Genomic DNA, 17477 nt, shown 5'->3' with positions numbered 1-17477 from the left:
CATATGTAACTCTGTTACATTTTAAGACACAATGAAATACCTTCTAACAATGCAGCTGGTCATTACTTAATAGTGGTATTACAATACCACACAACGACAATAAATTAATTCTGTCATGTCACTAACAACATGAATGATGGCTCCAGTAGCTCAAATCAAGTTTGCCCAATTCAGAATAGAATTTATAGACTTCTGACCATTTGCAAAACTTCTGAAACTGTTTCAGAGCTCTTTATGCATCTCCCAATGGTTCATGTAGTAAAAGAGAGATATTACAGGCAATAATAGCAACTTCCTGAATGATTTACCACATTTTTTCAAATAAAATCCCCCTCTGCTATTACTGATCATGTTAATTTGTTTTTAGACACCTCCAAATTTTTCCCATCTGAACTCACCTGCCACCAATTAGGAAAAAAAAAAGGAAAAAAGAAAAAAAAGGAAAAAAGAACCTGGGAAAAACATTTGTTTATAGCATTGTCTTCCAGATGCCTTATCTAAGAAAGCTGCTACCACAGCAATTGAGCTTCCTTAAAGAAAGTATATTTCCTTGTTAAGAAAAAAGCTTAATAGGTCCATTTTTTTTTTCAGTCATTACAGGTGACCTATTAAGACAACCAACAGAATCTATAGCACTTTTGGAGCACATAGCTGTAAAGGGCATTTGTACTAAAAAGATGGTGAATCCTACATTTGAACACATCTGTGAATTCCACTGACACCCTTGATTAAAATGGATCACATCTATGTTCCTTTCCATGACAAATGCCATAAGGAATATTCTCCTGTTTTTCCACTTGAAATTTAGTGGGGGGTTTTCTCATCAGTCAAAGGCTGGAGCAACTGCCATATCCAGGTACTGTCTCAGTTGCAGGGATCTATTAACACTCCACTCAGCAGTGGATTCCATTCTTCAGCTCTTCCATATTTAACAGCTTTATTTAGCTTGCATTCATTTCCATTTATTTATGGCAACTATTGTTATCATGTTTTTCCTTCAGATAGAGTAAGAAAGCTTTTGAAATAGACAACTCTCAAATTGGAATAAATGGGACCCTAGGGAAGAGTTCTTAGATTCTGGAGTCATACTTTCTGCAGAAAAAAGAATTCCTACAAAACTTTGCCTTAAATCCTGGGGATTGAATTAGTGGTAATGGCCATACAGATCACATGATTTAGTTCCTTTATTAGAATAAGGGATATAATTTCTAGGAAGGCTAGAGTTCTTGTATTTGACACAAAACATACTTTGCAAATCTTCTATAAAACTGTAACTTGTTTGCACTAATTTACATTAAAAAGTTTTTTATAATATAATTAACTCAAGCAGTGATCTGGAAGTCAGAGTTGTCTCAGATTTGATTACTATCACTAAATTCTTCAACTGTAAGTTAAAATAAATTATTTTGAATATACATGTATATGAAGCAGATCCAATGACTATGAAGAATTTTTCTACACATAAAGGTACTTTTTAATGTAACATCAGTTTTCTTTGGAGGTAGCCCTGCCCTGGAAACAGGTGACAATGTATCTTAGATAAACTACATGCAGGAAATTAGGAGTTCCTAGAAAAATGAACTATTTCCTCTAAGCACACAGGTTTGCAGTTTCTTGGGACACACTATGCTTACAAACCTGTCTACGACTGTTGCTTCTTTGGAGGGGCCGTGGAGGAGGCAAATCGCATTCCTTAGCTCAGTTCAGTATCTCTAGATAAATGCTCTGGCTTTATTGCTCTGGGCAATGTTGGAAACGTTATGCAGAGCAAAAAGTTAACTTTTTACTGCAGTCACAGAAAGTAGATAATAAACATGAAAAAATAAAACAGTAATGATTCTTTACATTGTATCTGACACACACCATGGTTCTTCCTATCAGTCAGGCAATGACTGGGAATTCTTAACTGTCTTTAGGTTTTGGATTGAGAAACCAGCTCAAGCAGTGAACCCCACCTTCTTGGTTCTGCCTCTAAAACCAAGTTCTAAAGCTCATAGAGGGGTGGGTAGAGAAGCAGCCACCTACATTACCTCTATTTCCCCTTGTTGCAGGCAGAATTCTCCTTTCTTATCTTTTCCCTTTAAAGAGTCTATTTTCTAGTTCTTTTACCCAACAGGAATATATTTCCAGGATTGGAACTATACACAGTTCCAATTCTTTGGAACCTTTTTTCATATAAAATGGCTTCAACAATTTACATTTCCATCCCCCCTTTTTTGTGGTATAGGCTTTGCAATCTAATTTGATGTCTAGCACGTGTTAGCACCAGTTAAAAGTAAATGAAAAATTCAGGGATCATCCAGGTAAGGAAAGATCAGGCAGTTGAAATACAATTGCCATTACAATATATTATACATCTCAATTAGTTTTCACTGTATATACAGCTCTTCAACCCCCCCCACTTTTAGCTCTCTATAAAAAACATATCAGACTAATAACTGAGTACTTGCACTTAAAACTCTTTATCGACCCATCTCCTACCAGTTGTTGGTATGATACATTATTTGGACTCAGACCTACCTAACTTGGGATTTCCAAAAATCGATTGCAGCTGTCTGATCCTATGCTACCTAGTTCCAGCAGAAGCTGGGTAACAAGCTGAATATACCTGTGCAATAACGGTGCAATTAAATTTTGTTATTATGAGTTCTAACGGACATGTGGTGACAAATGAAAATTTAACTCCAACTGCCTGTGCTATAAAGAGCATCACCATCTCTAAGACAGCAGTATTTGATACATGAACCATCTCCCAAGCTACTCAGTTTTCAATCTGGAGTATTTACTTAACCAATGTGATGCACTAGCTGAAAACGGCAATCATTCCAAAGAAGATTCATGAACAGACAAAAAGTCTGGTGGGCTGGAGGTAGGTAACAACCTGCTAAGTGTCTGTCACAAACCTGAACTGACTGCAGTGAAAAATCACACAAGATAAATCTGCCATGTGTATGTTTGCTTTGCCCTGTGCAATCTTTCTTGTTGCTCTTACACCAGAAGCTGAAGCAGAGATTACAGTAAGAGGAAGACTGCCTATGTAAACCAGCTAATGCTCTGGCAGAGAATTTCCCCAGACAGCAGAATATTGTTTTACTTATCTCTGTAAGGAAAAATTTTATGGTTGTTCTGCATTATGGGAAGTCCTGTGTTCTTAGCAGACTGGAGAATCGAGACCTTCATCTTTAATTGTTTTGTACATATCATATTTAGTATTTATAATGATAATACCACATATTAAAGAGCTGCATCAATCCAGTAGTAGACTTATTTCAATAGCAGACTTGATAGTTGAAAACAGATAGTTTTCAACTAAGGATGAGAAGCAAAAGGTCTCAAGCAAGCTAATATGCATAAAATAACACACTTCCCTTCTTTTCTTTTAAACTGTTCAAAATAATTTTTCATAACTCAGCAGTGAATTTAGTCCATAGCTCAGAAAATATTAGTAACTGAAGTTTCTGTTTTGATTTTGGTTAGCTTCTATTTTCACCAGGAAACAAATTTTACTGGATCAAACCATCTGTCTTTCCACTATACTGGCTTTTAATTTCAAATAGGACAGCTCTCAAAGACTTTCAGTTCCTGCAAGTTTAATGAAAATTGGTGATTAAAGACAGAACCCAAATTAGTACCTTGACACAGAGGCAGACAGTTACAATTCAATTAAAATGGCTCACATCCATCTTAAGAGACACCAATCAGTTGGTCAATCAGCATGCTTTTTAGATGGCAAGTAAGAACATGCCTAGTCCCAAAACTGCAACTATGTACTGGTCAGAAAGGTAGGGTGTAGTATGAAGCTGAAAATAATAAGAAATTTGGAGGGCATAAGGAAAGCAGTACACAAAACCATAGGAAAGCAGTAAGTTTCACCATTCATAGAATAATTTGATTTTTTTCAAAGATAATAGCAAATCTCAGTGGAAAAATTATTTCTCTTTTTTTTAAAGGACAGTTACAGCCCATTTCCCTGAGCATCTATCAGTTCTATAGAAAATAAAGGAACTGCTGTTGTCAGAATATAGAACAGCTATATAGCACACCAGAATTTCTAAATTAAATTGTTCAATGATTGTTTGGATATGATATCACTGTTCTGCACACCACAGAAAAGGAGGAAAAAACCAATAAATGGCAACAATTACAAAGTATTGTATTATGAGAATTAAACCTTTTTCATATCTCAACTATTTATCAACCTGTTCCTTCAGGCAGGATATTAATAGATTGTGTATTCTTTTTATTTTTCACCCAAAAAGCCCAAACACCAGGTCACAAAGAATCTTCCTCCCAAAGAAATAACCATACATGATTTTCTTAAGTTTTTCATTTCATTTAACTATTGCAAGAATATTCCATAGAGATGTTACAAAATAATATTACATCACATTAAATTCATATATCTATTCTACTTGTGTCATCTTCTAAGTCAATTCATAATGCTCTTTTTTCATCTTTTACATTAACTTGCTACCTGCTTTTTTCACCTTGTACTATCACACACAAGACGCACGCTGTCTGTCTCTGTAATGCTGATTCCCTTCATTTCTTCTTTGTCAGTAATACACAAGGATCATGTTCAGTGGATGCTGAAAATGCTATATATACACTATAAGATTGTGCCTTAAATAATCTCACTCTATGTCCTTGAAGGAGGTTATGGCAGACAAACACAATAAATAGTGTTACACTGGTAGTTATAATACAGCTATATCATTAAGCTGCATAGGTATATGACTGGTAGGTGTATCACAGCTATGCATTACTTCAAAAAACTTTTGAAATCCAATAATTTAATAGTTATTTTAATCTCTTCATTCAAAAATAATATCTGCACAAACCTCTCCAAACTAACTCCCTTGTCTACCCTGTAAAGTTATCACTAATTCAGAAATGGAGCCTCAAATGACTAATGTAATAATTCTTTCAACTCATGCAGATTCCTGCTTGTAAAACCAATAAAACAAAGGGCTATTAGCTTAGTCTCTCCAGCAAATAACCATTTCCAGATAGGACATCTTGACGTGAAAATCTAAACCTTCTTCAGTTTCTCCTGGGATTTAAGGGGAAAAAAAAAAAAAAAAAAAGGAAAAATTAGGCTCCAGTCTTTGTTGACTCAGATGACATAAGGGAAAGAATGAAGGAGTATGTATATGTATACGTTATTTAAGAACGAGGCTGTATGTTTACATCTTGCATTGAATGGCTCTGATATTAGATAATAATTCCTTCGCTACAGAACTGAAAGTTATAAAGAAAATATAATGCTGTAATAATTCATCTTAGACTCTTCACCAGAACACCATTTACTGAAACAAAGCTTTTTTTCTTTGAAGTAGTTCATTTTTTAAAAAGCTATCAACTATCAAATGCTTAGCTCAGAATTTAGATGGAAATCTCGCAAACCTCATCTATTTCCAAAAATATGTGTCATGTAGTCTGACTGATGCAGATTTAGTGAAGAAAAGCTGAAAACGTCGTTTTAAAATATATGTTCTTTAGACATTTTCTCTGTTCTACAGTAGTAAAATGTACAAAAATTAATTTTACAGACATGGAAAGGGAGGAATAGACTATAACACAAAGGGATAGTCAGGTTTCCAAAAAATTACCCCAGTCCTCTCTTCCAACACTACCTTTGAGTCATTATTTATCAATAAAAATATTTATTTTAGAAACAAAGAACATAGAATAAATAGTTTCCAATGCTATTTTCAGGAGCTTACCGCATTGTATTTGGCAGCTGAATTTTATCACATACATCTCTATTGCTCCTTCTTTTATTTTTATTTGTGCCATAATAGCTGAACTGATTTTGCTAATTGCTGTAAAACACAAAATCAGTGCAACATTATTAAAAAAAACCTAAGATTTATATACTAAAGATTTAAAACATTCCTTTGTTTATAATTTCTTGTTCATTCTATGCCTGTCTGCTGATTTATAGAGTTCATTACAAAACTATTACTTAATTTTAATGTTTTACGGTCCCAGCTCTTCAATCTTCCCAAGAAGTGCTGAAGAGAAGTGAAGAGAGGTGGCTGTTAGGAGGCTGATCTCAAAATACATTATTAAGATACTTGTCCTATGGTTCAAGCTAAAACTACAACTTGCCAACTTATTCCATCATGTTAAACTCCTCAGTAAGCCGGTAACAATGAAAAATTGGACATAATTTAGCTCTGTTACATCACACTCCACTTCCCTGTCATGCCTTTTTCATCTCTTCGTATAGATTAGAGCAAATATTTCTAAAAACTAATTCAAGAAGCAGCTGATCCAGTGCAATGCTCTACAGAGACAGAATACTTTTGGTCCCGGCAGAGCATAGTGGTCTTCCCAGGCTAGACAGCCCACACAAAGCTTCACACTAATACAGCTGAACTACTTCCAGATTTAAAGTTCACTGAGGCATTTACATGAGGTTATTGCCAAATGTTTCTTGTTCTTTGTTTCAGCACCTGCTATCTTTACTTCTGCAGTAGAGGGAGAATGGGGTAGGTAAATAATAGTCACCCTTTTCCCTCTCTTCCTCCTTCTGTTTTTCGCTTGCACTTTCTGATACCTCACACTCTCCATTCCTCTCCCTTATTTCATGAAATCTAATCACAGACCTGGGAGGCAATAAGGGAAAATCTGAAGAGCTAAGTGGAACCCACAGTGATTTGGTAAAGATCGGTTGAAAGAATTTGATAGGGAGGAACCACTGCAAGTTACATAGCCATTTAATGCCTGACATTACTTCACTGTGTTCAGTGCCTTCTTCACATTAATTTCTGTCTTCGTTAGAGAAACAATGTAGAAATTAATAAAAAGAATTCTGTTTTAGGATTGCCCAGTTATAGACATTTCATGCTGGGAACTTCGCACGCCAAATTTTACCATGCACAGGTCTTTGCTTTGTAACCGTTAGCGTTGAGGTGTCCCGTATATCATGCATAGCTGTCATGCAAATGCTGAGGGGGAAAAGTAAATTTTTGTCAGTTCCCTGCTCAAAAAAATTATGTTGCAAGATAATGGTGTGTTCGCTCAAAGAGACAGCTTATGAAAGGTCAACTCTAAAGTATATCAATGTGTAAAAGCCTCAGAGGGCTATTATACAGATAGGAACTTATTAACACACGTTTTTCTTCCTCCATCATCCTTCCTATAAGTTGAATCTTTCGATGACAGTAAGGAGGAGAGGGTAATGGTGTTATTAGTCTGGTACAGCAGTAGTGAAGAGAACCCTTTGCTGAGCCTGAGCAGATTAGCCCCATGGGAGCACTGGAAGGCTCTTGAGTGCTTCTTGTGCCATGCCTGAATAGTTACATATCTCTTGCTCCACGTCACAGGGTGCCTCCATGCTAAGCTTGAGAATGCATGCTGAACTTTTCAAGTTCTTGTGTTTTTCAGAAACAGGTTAGGGAAAGGATAAAAGGGAAGGATAAAACAGGATTATCTTAAGGTTCAAATTCCTCCTTGTAATATATCATGTATAGTACCATAGCACCTACAACTGCAGAAACACTTCTTTGTCACATTCATCACTTGCAGCCTGGACAACAGTAGCCTAACTACACAGCCATGCAATTATTAGTGAGATATGATTCCAGTAAACTCTACTCACACAAGAGTACAGTGAAAAGAGGAGGCTAAAAAGAAATTGCAGTAACTGATAAGGAAATAACCTAAGAACTGATGAACATTTTATCAGAAGAGAGAAGGCACGTAGTTAAGTTTTAGAGAAGTTTGCATAAGTTTCAGTGAGAAAATAATATGATTTAGTGACAACTTGAAGGTAAAAATGAAATGAAGAAGAACAGCTCAAAATTTGTACTGCAAGTTTAAGTAACAATACATGTTAAATATGAGACAGGCAGTATAGCTGAGAAAGATGAGAAGATTTCAAGAGGAAAAATACGTATGATTTTACTTGTTTAGGTGCAAACATGCAACTCTCAATTAATCACATCCTTGTGTAATGTACTGTTAGGGATTGAGAGAGAACATTACTGAGAAAAGATAGCATAAGGTAAATGCCAGCAACAAAATGCTTCTCAACAGGATGAAACAACCACCGAACAGTACATTTAACAAAATGACATGGACCATTACCCTGCAGCATCTGGCTTTCAACAGTTTTAGTCAGGTTTGGAAGAGGGGTTTTTTTAGACCAGTTAACATATTTTAGCCAATTATTTATTATATGCTTAATATGGAGCAATATGAATTGAAACAGGTCCCTGGAACTTTTTTGCACTATTTAATTATTTTTTCATATAATGCACTGCCATTTAATACTGTACTCATAGAATATGTCCTAGTTGTCCTTGGATTTTGCTTTAATCTGTGTCACTCAAAGCAGAGAATGTATCGAGGAACTGCTGAAGATACATTGTATCTCCCTGCTCTTTAAATAAAACCACAACCTGATAAATTTTACATTTTTTTGGAGTTGACCCAAATGCTGCCAATCATTTAAATTTAATAGGCGTTTAATGGGTTAAAACAATTTAATCCACATTTTAATCTGAATGCAATGTTCAGTAACTATTCTTTAACAACTTCCAGTATACAGGCTCTTATTTATAATAAATGCACACAGTCAAGGTATTATTCAGGACTCGTTACTGACACAAATTCTAAATCATCAGTGGACCTGGGGCAGATGAAGAAAATTGCACCAGCTTTAGTCAGTACTATCTATGGACCACTTCTGAGATGTTTTTCTTAAAAGTAATATTAACACTGTTCACTTGAAAAGGAGCTTGAGAAGCATATATGAGCAATCCATCTTTAAGCAGTCTGTGGGTCCAAATTGCCTTCAGAGAGGAAAAAAGATTTGTAGTGATCTTTTTTCTTACAATAGTGTAGCTTCACCATTGCTCCTTTAGTTCTTAAAATTATCCCACTTTTTTGCCTGTCATAAAAAGCATTTAATGGATATAGCTTCCACTCTTTCAGTACCATAAAAACTCTGTTCCGTTCCAAACATAGAAATAAACAATTTGCAATTCTTCTGCCAAGATGACAGGACATTAGGTACAATAAGATGGAATTATTCTCTAGTCCTCCTCAGCAATCAAGATAATCCAGAATATTAAAAGAAAGAAACACCATCCAATTCAAATGCATAACCATTCTGAATTTTCATGAAGTAAAAAACAAAATAAAAGAATGAATGTACAAGAATTTTTTACCTTCTATCACTGTATTTAACTGAAATACAATAGACTTTGAAAGATCTCAAAATGCATGCAATACTCTGATTTGATATTTAACAACACATTTCTGCACAGCACTGTGCAAGGGATTTTTTTTGTTGTTTTGGGGGCGAGTGTTCTGTTTTGGGTTTTTGTTGGGATTTAAAAAAAAAAAAGAATTCAGCTTCTTAAAGTATATTTTCAGGACACCACCTGTCATCCTAAAGTGAAACTCAAATATAAAAACTTATTTTCTGGAAAATCCTCAGAACCTGAAGGCACTGAAGAAAGGCAAGCAGCACTTATCTGATTTTGTACATAAACACCTGAATAGAATAACATGTTCATTGTCTAATGTGAACAGGTTTGTAACCGCTTCCCTAGACAATAAAAAGATCTAAACATTTGCATTCACAATCGCTTTCACTGCATTTTTCTAAGGGTCAGACTGTACAGCAGCTGGTGTATCTTCTGCTTTAGCAGGAGTCAGAGACAACTTTGTTACTGAGAATTCACCAGTAAAGAGCATGAGTAACTCCTCAGAAAATTTTGGTGGATACTCTGTCTCCTTTGGATTTGAATACTTTTGTTAATGTTTAGAGTAAGAGTTTTGTGAGTCCTTTGAACAAAGCATATCAGAAAAAACGGCTACATTTTCTAGTTGTTCTAAAATCAGGACTTCCCAGCTTGGTAAGGTTTAAAATTTCAAATTTCCAGGTAAAAAAAAAATCTAGCAAGTTAGATCTAAAATACTGTAAACTCCTTAATGTATGTTAAAAGAATGTAATTTTGATTTTTTTACTTATTTCAAAGAAATACAGGGAAGTTTAGACACTTTTAATACAGGTCATGCTAAACAAACCTATGAGGGTAAGAACTCTGTTGAAGTTCTTAATTTTGTTTAAATAACAACTGAAGAATGACCTAAAATCTCGTCACTGGGAAGGGCAGGAGAAAGGTGGGGACAGGGGGAAAAGAGTCATAGGGTAACTCTCCCTTTGACCTAAAAAGCCTTATTTATCAAAAGTACAACAGTTCCACAGACAAAACTGAGTCTCCTCAGAATACCTTTTAACCCACTAGTTAGGATACTCTCAGAGAGGAAGCCCACATTCCAAACTAAGCACCAAATTGGGAAAAAAGGCGTTTTCTCCTTCATTCATCTTTGCTGAGTCCAAATCACCAGACTCAGGGGACTGGCTGTTAATGTGAATAATTCTTTAGGCTGCTAGACAGCGAGACCTGTATACTGAGTAGAAAAACACAGATGGTTTAGATAAAAAGGTTTTATCTAAACACCACCTTCTTATGGATTGCTTTTCAATTGTGTTTTTCCCTAGCTTTATCAGCTAGCTTGCATACGTGTTATATTATCTTCTTTGTAAAACACATACAATTCAGTTATTTGTAACTTCAAGTCCACATAAATAAAAGACCACAAAACTCAAGGCTGTGATAATACATGATGGTTGAATTTATGGATTTTTAAAGGATTATGACCTCAAATTTGGTTTTGAAGGTTAATCTGTTTAAGAGCAAAGACTAGCGGCTTCTTTTTTCTTTTATTTTGCTGTCTTTATATTAAATTTGTTAGTACCTCAAAGAACACTTGTGGTTAACATTCACTTTAAAACAGGAGTGATGACAACTGCCCAAGAGCTAGTTGTAGTACTGATGATGTTAAGAATGCAAAGGTCCTTCAGATTTTGTCCCTCAAGGTTTTCTATTTCTGTACCACAGCTGGCACTTTCACTTTTCCATTACCACCATGTAAATAGAGACATGTAAACTGAAGGCTGTATCAAGTTAGGTTTACATTCAAAAATAATTTATTCCTCATCTCCAGAAAAAAGAGATGCTAGTACAACCTACTTTAGCTATCACTAGGACAACGGGAAACAAAATGGTAGGTAAAATAACCCTTTGACAACACTTTCAAAAAGCAATAAACAGTAGACTATGAATCTCATAAATATACTAAATTTGCATCCTGCTAAATGTATTTGCCTGATGATTAGAAAGTCTCCCCACAACTAAATTCTAATTACCCTGCTTTGCAGTAATCAATTCTTATCTACACCATTAATTCAATTATTGGCTTCCTCTCTCCAATTTATTCCCCTGCCCCTGTTTCCTCCTTCCTTCTTTTAATAGCCTACATCATCCCTAGAAGTTTTTGTTCTCCTTCCCACTCACATTTTTCTCTCTTCCTATCTCTTCTGTCACCAGACAAGGCTCCTGCCACCAATGAGTGTTTGTTTATTAACCCCCACAATAATTTGTAGGAAGCCTATATCCCCAGTGTGCCTTGGAATGAAGACAGACAAGGAGAGATTTGAGAGTGTACCACGATGATGTCAAGGAATATTCTACTAGCCATCCAAAACTGATTATGCCTGAGCTTTTGAAAAACTAAAATTCACACAAACTCAATACAGCCTTGTTTGAATCAGGCATCTAAATTCTTCAATCCAGAGCTGCAACAGCCTGATTTCTTTTCTCTCACTCCTTCAGAATGCTTTCAGGTTTCATTGTGGTACAAAGAAAAGAAGCTGAGAGCAAAGAAAATTTCACTTAGTTGGATTGTACTATTCCAGTGGGCACCAAAAGTGCAAGAAGATAAATTAGTCTAACTGGAAGCAAAGCAATATGAGGAGGTAGATGTAGAAAGGAAACCAGAGAGGAGAGACAAAAGAAAAGATTCAGACAAAAGAAAAGATTCAGACAAAAGCAAGCACAGGCTTAACAGAAATGCAGAAGGGTCTGAATGGATGGTTGAACATATGTATCAGTAGCCACCAAGCACATACTTCAGTCAAATACTGGAATGAAACCATGGATTCCCAAGTTTTATAATTCCTCTTTTTATAACAGATCTGAAACAAGAACACCTTATCACACTAAAGTCATATGAAACTCTGCTGCATTCCTCTGTCTTGGTACAATGTAGCAGAATTAACTAAGAGTCTAACCCTGGGTAGCTTAATGCTTTGATAAATTTCTCATTTCCTCTTTGATTCTTGACCCAATGTCACAAAATAAAGCAGTCTTCCTCACCATAAGGACCTCTTTTCAATTTCTTGTTTGAACTTCAGTCAAGTGAATACTACCTATATTAACAAGAAGATTTATACTATAAAACTGATGATAATTTATTCTTGTAATTGCCTTTTAGTTTCAATCCCCTTGCCAGTCTAAGTTGCATTTTGTCAAAGAACTACACAACACCTTTCTTCTCTACCACTCTTGAAGCTAACTCAATTTTTTATCTCCAGCTGTTAGAATGTATATGCTAGCCAGTGGTGCTGGCCAATGATTTCCAGAGGGAAATACAGTCCTGTCATAAAATTTTCTGCTTTCAACAGTATCCATATAAGCCTATTCCATCTTTTTGAGTTGAACAGATTTATGGCCACCAGGAATTCCTTAATGTTGGGGGAAATACAAAGCTGCCAAAGGACTAAAACCTGATTCTGTTAATTCTAAAACTTCTATTCTGATTCTTCTAGAACACATTGTGGAAATTCAAGGACTCAGGGATGATATGTAAAATCTCAATGGGACTGGATTCTTTCTGCGGAAGTCAGGTGTATATATATAAAATTAGGCTTATCATACAAATCTAATAATCAACCTTAACTAAGGAACAGGTTCTTACCAATAGAGTACTATGTTTTTTGGAGAACATGCTTTTACATTGTTCCAGGTTATTTGCAGTATCTGCTGAAGAAATCTAATGAAGTTTAGAAGAAGGATAGCCTTAAGGAGAAGCACATAGCACATTTAATGAAATTATTAATAAATTTTATTAGTAAGCAAGGGCAACAGTATGGTTGCTATCTATACAAGAGCCATTTCTGACTATTAAGTACAAATAAAACTACTGTCTTTTTTTTCCCCTCACTGCCACTCTACTAATATGGATTACACTGTCAGAAAACTCTAAACAGATTAAACTGAAGAATTACTTCAGTTACATTGTAGGGCACTGCAATGAAAAACAAAAGGCAAGAGCTGAGTTGTTACAAAAAGAATAGCAGAAATATTACATTTTCTGTTGTTATCACCTATTTTTTCTGAAAATACTACCATTGGTGTGTGTGTGTATATATATATAAATTACAGAATCTTGGGAATTGTTTTCTCGTCGAAATTACAGGTCACTTAGAAAAACATTATAAGCAGCCAAACATAGAGAACGTGTCAAGAACACTGAGAAATAAAAAAAATTTAAAACTACTTAAAATAATTAGCTCACCTTTCCAACAGCAGCAGCCACTCTGTTGGTCTCCCCTGCTCTTTGCTTTCATTGCAGTGCCCAGCATTATGGCTGAAGGAATAGAGTACAGCAGAACCCCGCTAATTTACCTTACTAATTCACACACCTCAATTTGCACACAAAAATTTGCCACTTTCCCAACTTCTGAGGCAAAATAAAATTGAAAATCCTGTAGCGATGGCTTCTACCACTCGAACTGCATCACATTAATAAATATGCTACACAATATTGACTAGTACATTATTCAGTATTACCATCAAAATGTAAACTAAACTAGTTTAATAAAGGAAATACGTTTCTTTAAAACATTACCATGTATCATGGCACTGACTTGCTCATTTTCAAACTTTGAAATTAACAAAAGGACTGCCCAACAGTGAATTAGGGAGGCTCTACTGTACTTAAAATTGTAATGTCCTCATTGATATGCTTTTATCTACAACTTCCTTCAGACTGCATCGCATGGGAATACAGCAACTACACTTAACTATGTCCTGTTACATATTATAATTAGCGTCCTATCACTGTTTTAATTATTCAGACTTTCTCTTTCAGAAGATTATGTATTCAGTTCAACATTTGACTTTTTTCTCTTACATTGACTTTTTTTTTTTAATGCAATATATAATATCAGGTGAAATTCAGCTCTGGTGTATTACTCTGATATTTAATGAAAACCTATTTGTCACTTGATTTTCCAAAGCAAAAGATAGATTATCCAAAAATATCATAGAGTACACCTTTGCCTCAAGCCAAAACTCAGAAACTTGATTCATTCCCAACTGTCGATCTTGTAATACAATCAATAAATCACATGGCATTTCTGATCTGGGATGATGTTTATCAAGTTTAGATCAGTTACCAGTTCAATGCAACTCCCGTACTTCTCCAGAAAAAAAGACAGCATATTACCACATCAATTAATCAAATTGACAACTGTGAAAAAATCTTACTGGTCTGACATCCCCACATGAGTTGGTAAATTGCCGTGCCAAGCCAAAATCCAGCATATAACACTTCCTGCAGGTGCTAGGAAAACGTCCCATTGCGAAGTTAGACTAGGAAGAAAAACAAATACAGATAGATATATATAGATATATACACACAAACTTTTCAATATGCGCACATATTAATGCAGCAACACAATCATAGAAAATCCACATTCTACTTCTCTACCCTTGCTTCTGTGTTTTCAGTTCTATTAAACTCCCATTAAATTTGAAGAAAACTTTTTTAAGAAAATCAGACATCCAACTTAGCATATCTGAACAGCAGCCTACATGGTCCAAAGAGATTGTCATCTTCCTTCATCTCTTAGAATATATAAATTTTCAGCATGAATTTTCCAATCATGTCACCCACTCACATATTTTGATTTGGACATTTCAAAAAACTACCAACCTAGGAGCTAACAAGTTCATCTAAACAAATGCACTAGTATCATGTATGTGGAACACAGAATAAAGGGTGCAAAATGCCTTTTCCTTTTCACAGGAGGGAGAAGAACCAGATTTAAAAAACAACAACAACAAAAAAACCCAGCCAAAACCAACCAACCAACCAAACCCCAAAGAGCTGGAAAGTCAGTGAGGACTTATGGAGGTAACTCATTCTGAAAAGCTTCAGTAAATTTTCTTACATGTCTCTATGAATTAACATTCTATGTTAGCCCTTTAAAAAAAAATACTTCAACACTGCTAGTTTATGATGTTTGAACATGCTGGCTGAATCGGTTCAAGTCTTTCCCCACCAAATCCCCTTAAAATGGATTATGTGATAAAAAAAAAGATAAAGCTGAAAACAAGTTCTGTGAAATGGACTTGAAACTACACATCTGAGCAAGCTGGAAGCTTAACGTAATTAACTCTAGAAAAACTATTCTTCTTTTTCCATTAAGTGAAACAGCAGTACTGTTCTAAATAAATCTGAAATTCACAGCTGCTTCAGTATCAAAAGTTGAGGGTAAAAACCAATTGAAACCATGAATTGCAATGAGTGTGATCAACATTATTTTTAAATGGAACAGAGTTTCAGCATTGCCTAATTCATCATGAGGCAAATAACCAACCAAGGATTTCAAGATTTCAGCTCAACACAAAGCTTGCTTTTCGTATAATCTATCTAGAAGATACTTAATAAAAGATAAAATGGACTTGTATTTTCAAGCCAGGAAAACTGAATGCTAGAAAGCAATTGTGCCTTTTGCATGTGTAAGTCACAACATCAACTCCTAAAGGGGAAGAAAAATTCTTTCTTTTATGAATCTTATATATTGCCTCACACTGCTGTTTATCCTGGCTCAACATTTAATTTTCTGGGTTTTTTCCATCCCCTAACAGCATTCTCCATTTCCATCCTATCTGAGCCCACAGACTGCAAGATACAGCTAGAAAACAAGATGTCCCCAATCCATCCTGCCAGCCATAAAGGAACATATTTCCCATCCAAAACTTGAATTGTTTTCATCATTAAAATCTTGCACTCCAGCTAACTCTTTCTCACGTATTTCACTTGACATTCACTGCATCTGTGTCCTTTCCCTCTTAAATGAAGTCTTAGGGATGGGTCGGGGGAATACAAGTTTTATAAAAAGTTGCAAGGAAGAAGTGATGAAAATGAAAATTCCCTAATGTACAGAAACTTACCAGAGGTTTTATGTAAACATCATCCAGCTGACAGGAAATTTAGTTATATATGCCAAAAATAACCAGCCATATTTGCATCTACTAGAAAACACAAGATTTGCTTATTTTTTTCTCATTTACAAATTTCGAAAGTTCAGAGTTCTAATGATATTTTTAATATAGAGCAATACTAAAAATAGCTGATGTAATTTCAGGAATAAATTCAAAGAAAAACAGAAAAAATAATTAGAACAAAAGCATGACGCTATCAGGAAGCCACTGTCCTCAAGACATTTTGACAACACTCATTTTATTAGAATTGCACAATAAAACAATTGAATAGTTTTTTCTTACAGTCTGTCTTTTCTTTCTTTGTTTATTATAAATATACTAACTAGAAAAAAATTGCTATTGAAGAGCTTACAAATACACCCTACAGTTAGTATCTATTCTCTTAGATCTATTATGTGAAGACATTAATTGCCATTAGCAAACTCATTGTATCATATCTCATGGCAAATACTCTCCACTGCATGATGCTACAAAAAGAGTTGGAAGTTTTAACTACAGAAAATTGCAGGGAGGGCTAAGTAACTGGAGACAATGATGACAAAGACCAATGTTATTGTTGTTGCAATCCAACAATTAATAGAAAAAATCTGCCCTATCTGATGAATAAACATTCAATTTTCTGTCCCTTTCCATTTTTTCATTTTAACATCTAGTATAGAACCTATTCTTATTTTTGCAGCCATCTAATGACCACACATTACTTGCCTGTTTTGATTTAATGGGCAGACTTACTGGTTTTATGTCCCTGTGCAGGAATCCCACAGAATGAATACTTTCAATAGATTCCAAAATCTGCTTCCCGAGCCGTAGAGTGGTGCTAATGGTGAATGTTCCTCGAGACTGGCTCCGACGCAGGTCTGCCAAGTTCCGACCCTGATCAAATTAAAAGGACGTTTTCATAAAAAAAGACTAATACCGAGATTCACAAATAGCGTAAAGTCTTCCTAATTCTACAGCTAAAGAGCTGTTTGTGATTATACTCCCACTCACGGAATACTTTCATTACCTATTTCATATTCGAGGATAACACATCTTACCTAAATGCAATGAATATATGTCCCCAAGTATCTCCAACATTAAATTTAGAATCTATTTTTGAAAATATGAATCTTAGTGTCTTTCTACTCCTAAGTAACATGGACCAAACTAATCTCTATTAGAAGACTAGTACATACACTATTAGTTAATGTTGTATCTGTGTCACACCTGAAAAAAGGCCACTGAGAAAATGCTCACAAAGACTTCCGTTACACTCACCTCTTTAAGGAAAAGTACATAACTTATTTAATTATACAGTATATATTAGATTATTTAACC

General features: G+C 35.1%; 1 protein-coding gene across 1 annotated transcript in view; it reads right to left on the bottom strand.

Moving 5' to 3' along the window:
• TTBK2 (tau tubulin kinase 2) overlaps positions 1–17477 on the bottom strand; it is a 65049-nt gene that overhangs the window by 35765 nt on the left and 11807 nt on the right. Inside the window, exons 4-5 of the mRNA XM_010580033.1 lie at positions 16893–17033; positions 14418–14522 (exon numbers count right to left, since the gene is read on the bottom strand). Coding sequence (XP_010578335.1) covers positions 14418–14522; positions 16893–17033 — 246 coding nt within the window. The remainder of the gene's footprint in view (positions 1–14417; positions 14523–16892; positions 17034–17477) is intronic.

This window comes from Haliaeetus leucocephalus, unplaced genomic scaffold (assembly GCF_000737465.1).
Source record: "Haliaeetus leucocephalus isolate CR32 unplaced genomic scaffold, Haliaeetus_leucocephalus-4.0 Scaffold696, whole genome shotgun sequence".
Classification (NCBI taxonomy): Eukaryota; Metazoa; Chordata; class Aves; order Accipitriformes; family Accipitridae; genus Haliaeetus; species Haliaeetus leucocephalus.
This window is presented reverse-complemented; position numbering and strand designations above follow the sequence as displayed.